The sequence below is a fragment of the Protopterus annectens genome, chromosome 5.part0, assembly GCF_019279795.1.
Source record: "Protopterus annectens isolate FY-2018-M chromosome 5.part0, PAN1.0, whole genome shotgun sequence".
Classification (NCBI taxonomy): domain Eukaryota; kingdom Metazoa; phylum Chordata; order Ceratodontiformes; family Protopteridae; genus Protopterus; species Protopterus annectens.
Window position 1 is genome coordinate 890,197,898 of NC_056735.1, and position 2,885 is coordinate 890,200,782.

The 2,885-nt window shown below is 32.4% G+C and overlaps 1 protein-coding gene across 1 annotated transcript; it reads left to right on the forward strand.

The window, feature by feature from the left end:
- The first annotated feature begins 1,609 nt into the window (after positions 1 to 1,609).
- Positions 1,610 to 2,581, forward strand: LOC122802265 (olfactory receptor 6N1-like). Its single transcript, XM_044071917.1, has one exon. The coding sequence runs from the start codon at positions 1,610 to 1,612 to the stop codon at positions 2,579 to 2,581; it is 972 nt and encodes a 323-aa protein (XP_043927852.1).
- Positions 2,582 to 2,885: the final 304 nt, after the last annotated feature.

The window sequence follows — 2,885 nt, forward strand, 5'->3', positions numbered from 1 at the left end:
CACACACACACACACACACACACACACACACACACACACACACACACACACAAACACACACACATGCACTTGCACACAAGCACACATACGTGCATGCTCACAAATACGTGCTCGAGTGCATGCACACACACACACACACACACACACACACACACACACACACACACACACACACACACACACACACATGCACACACATACATCAAACACACACTCATACGTGTTAATCCCAAGATCAGGCCCTGGATAAAGGGTGTGATGAAAACATATCTAGTAAATTATATAGACAACTTTGGTGTTTCTACCTCTTGGTGCACCATTAACATCATCATCATAATCATCTCTCCACATTCTTGGCATGTAAGTTCTAGCTTAAATAAACCCTTCTCATATCATCAACAATTTAGCTACGTTCCTAAGATGCCATTAAACCTACAAAAATTATTTTAAACAGTTAATTTTCATGTGGCACCCTAAAAGTAAAGGTAAATGTCTATACAATGCAAACACTAAATGTAGTCATTGCACTGAGCAAACTTGATTTATTATATAAAGCAAATAATTATCTGTGTTGGGCAAGTGGAATACATACACAGTCATACATTACATAGAAAGCAATTAACTATTCCATGCTAACATTGCAAAGAAGCAAGAAGGCTTTTTCAACCTTTGAAAGTCATTTATTGGTGATTGCAATGGTCTACTTGCTGACTCTCTTTGCTTACTAATTTACTTTTGTTAATATATATATATATATATATATATATATATATATATATATATATATAAATATGTGTGTGTGTGTGTGTGTGTGTGTGTGTGTATACAAAAGCCAATCTGGGTAAATTTAAAGCTATAATTTTTGAGAACATTACATTTCACAGAATTCTGGAATGATATATTAAAAGTAGAATGATGAAATAAAGGCTATATTTCATCTACATTTTATATAAACACAGACATGACAGGTGTGTGTGTGTGTGTGTGTGTGTGTGTGTGTGTGTGTGTGTGTGTGTGTGTGTGTGTGTGTGTGTGTGCATGTGTTGCACACAGCTACACTTTTCTGCTTAGTGTCACAAATATATCCAAGACAAATCCTATGCTAATCATTAACAATATCCCTAGAGATGAGAAGAGCAATAAATACTCAACCAAAAAAGCCTCTCTGCAGATGTCTCTTTATGCCTAACAGTTAAGTAGACTACCTATATTTTATAATAAATAATTCATTAAACATTTGCTGTTTACAATATTGTAATGAAACAGTACTAAGTTTGCTTGTTGAACAGTCAATACATTGAAATCTTTTCACTGTTTAAGAGCAAAGTTTTAGTACATGTTTAGCATTTAGTAATTATCTGATTAATTCTGTACAAAATATGCAGTGTGAAATGCATGTTACACTAATTTTAGAAGACCTTATATATATATTATGAGTAACTTATGTCGAAAAGAGGTTCATTTGATGAAAAATGTGTTCTGGTTTTGATAGTATTATTTTCATAATTATTATATAAGACAAGAATGTTATGTTGTTACTAGAATTTGCTAGAGAAGTTCAATATTTCTTGAATGATTTCTAAGAGGCAGACAAGCATATCAGTCTACAATGACAAATTCTAATACAACAGGTCATTTCATTCAAGAATTTATCATGAATGGTTTCCAGGATCACTTAGATGGACAGTCAAAAATAATTCTCTTTATGTTTTTTCTTCTGACGTACACTATAACAATTCTTGGAAATATGGTGCTTGTCCTTGTGGTAAAATTAAATCCAAAACTTCATACACCAATGTATTATTTTATTTGCAATTTAGCACTCTTGGACATATGCATTCCTTCTGTTACTGTACCAAAAAGTATATCATATTTATTATATGAAGATAGGTCAATTAAGTTTGAAATATGCTTAACCCAGATGTCTTTTTATGCTGCTCTGGCAGTAGCAGAGTCATTTTGCCTTACTGTTATGTCATATGACAGGTATCAGGCTATATGCAACCCTCTTATGTATCCTTCAGTTATGAACAACAAGAAATGTATTGAATTGTCTATTATTTGTTGGCTAGGAGGCATTATAATAGCTATGATTTCACTTTTTCATGTCCTTATGGTACCTTTATGTGGTTCCAATAATATATACTATAGCATCTGTGATTATTTTGCTTTAATACAGTTGGCTTGTACTGATGTAATGTTTAATACCGCAGTAAGCTTCACTGCTTTGTCATTTGTATGTCTTCCTTTAATTTTTATTATGTTTTCTTATATTAAAATTGTATTATGTCTGCAAGAGCTCTCTTCACTTCAAAGAAACAAGAAGGTTTTTTCAACCTGTATAAGTCATGTAATGGTGATTGCTATAGTTTACTTGCTGGCTATCTTTGCTTTCTTAAGTAATAGGATACCTGGCTGTTCTGTTGATGCCCGGCTAGTGGCAGCTACACTGCAAAATATATTGCCACCAATGATTAATCCATTTATTTTCTCACTCCGAACGAAGGAGATACGAGTCAGTTTGAAGAAACTTTTAAGAACATTTGTGTTTTATATTAGTTTGACAGCAAAGACCATATAAGCTTATACTTTGATTTGTTGCATTATGTAAATAAAAGACATAAAAATATATTCTGGATTTTACTTTCATTACAACACTTGGTATAAATGTTTTTTCTTGGTTACAGATATAGTTTTATATAAAATTAAATAGAGTATCAAATCATATCACAAAAGTTAGAATGAGAACTCATTTAGAAGTTTTCATTTTCCTTGTTTGCTTCCTGTGATCGATGTACTTGTCCAGAAAATTATTAAACATCGTTCCATTATCTGTTTGCTTAACAGAGAAAAGTCAGGTTGTTCTGCTCATAAGTTACCACAGT

Bases quoted from the DNA above. Each gene is read 5' to 3' on its own strand.
- LOC122802265 (XM_044071917.1), top strand. From the start codon at position 1,610: ATGACAAATTCTAATACAACAGGTCATTTCATTCAAGAATTTATCATG.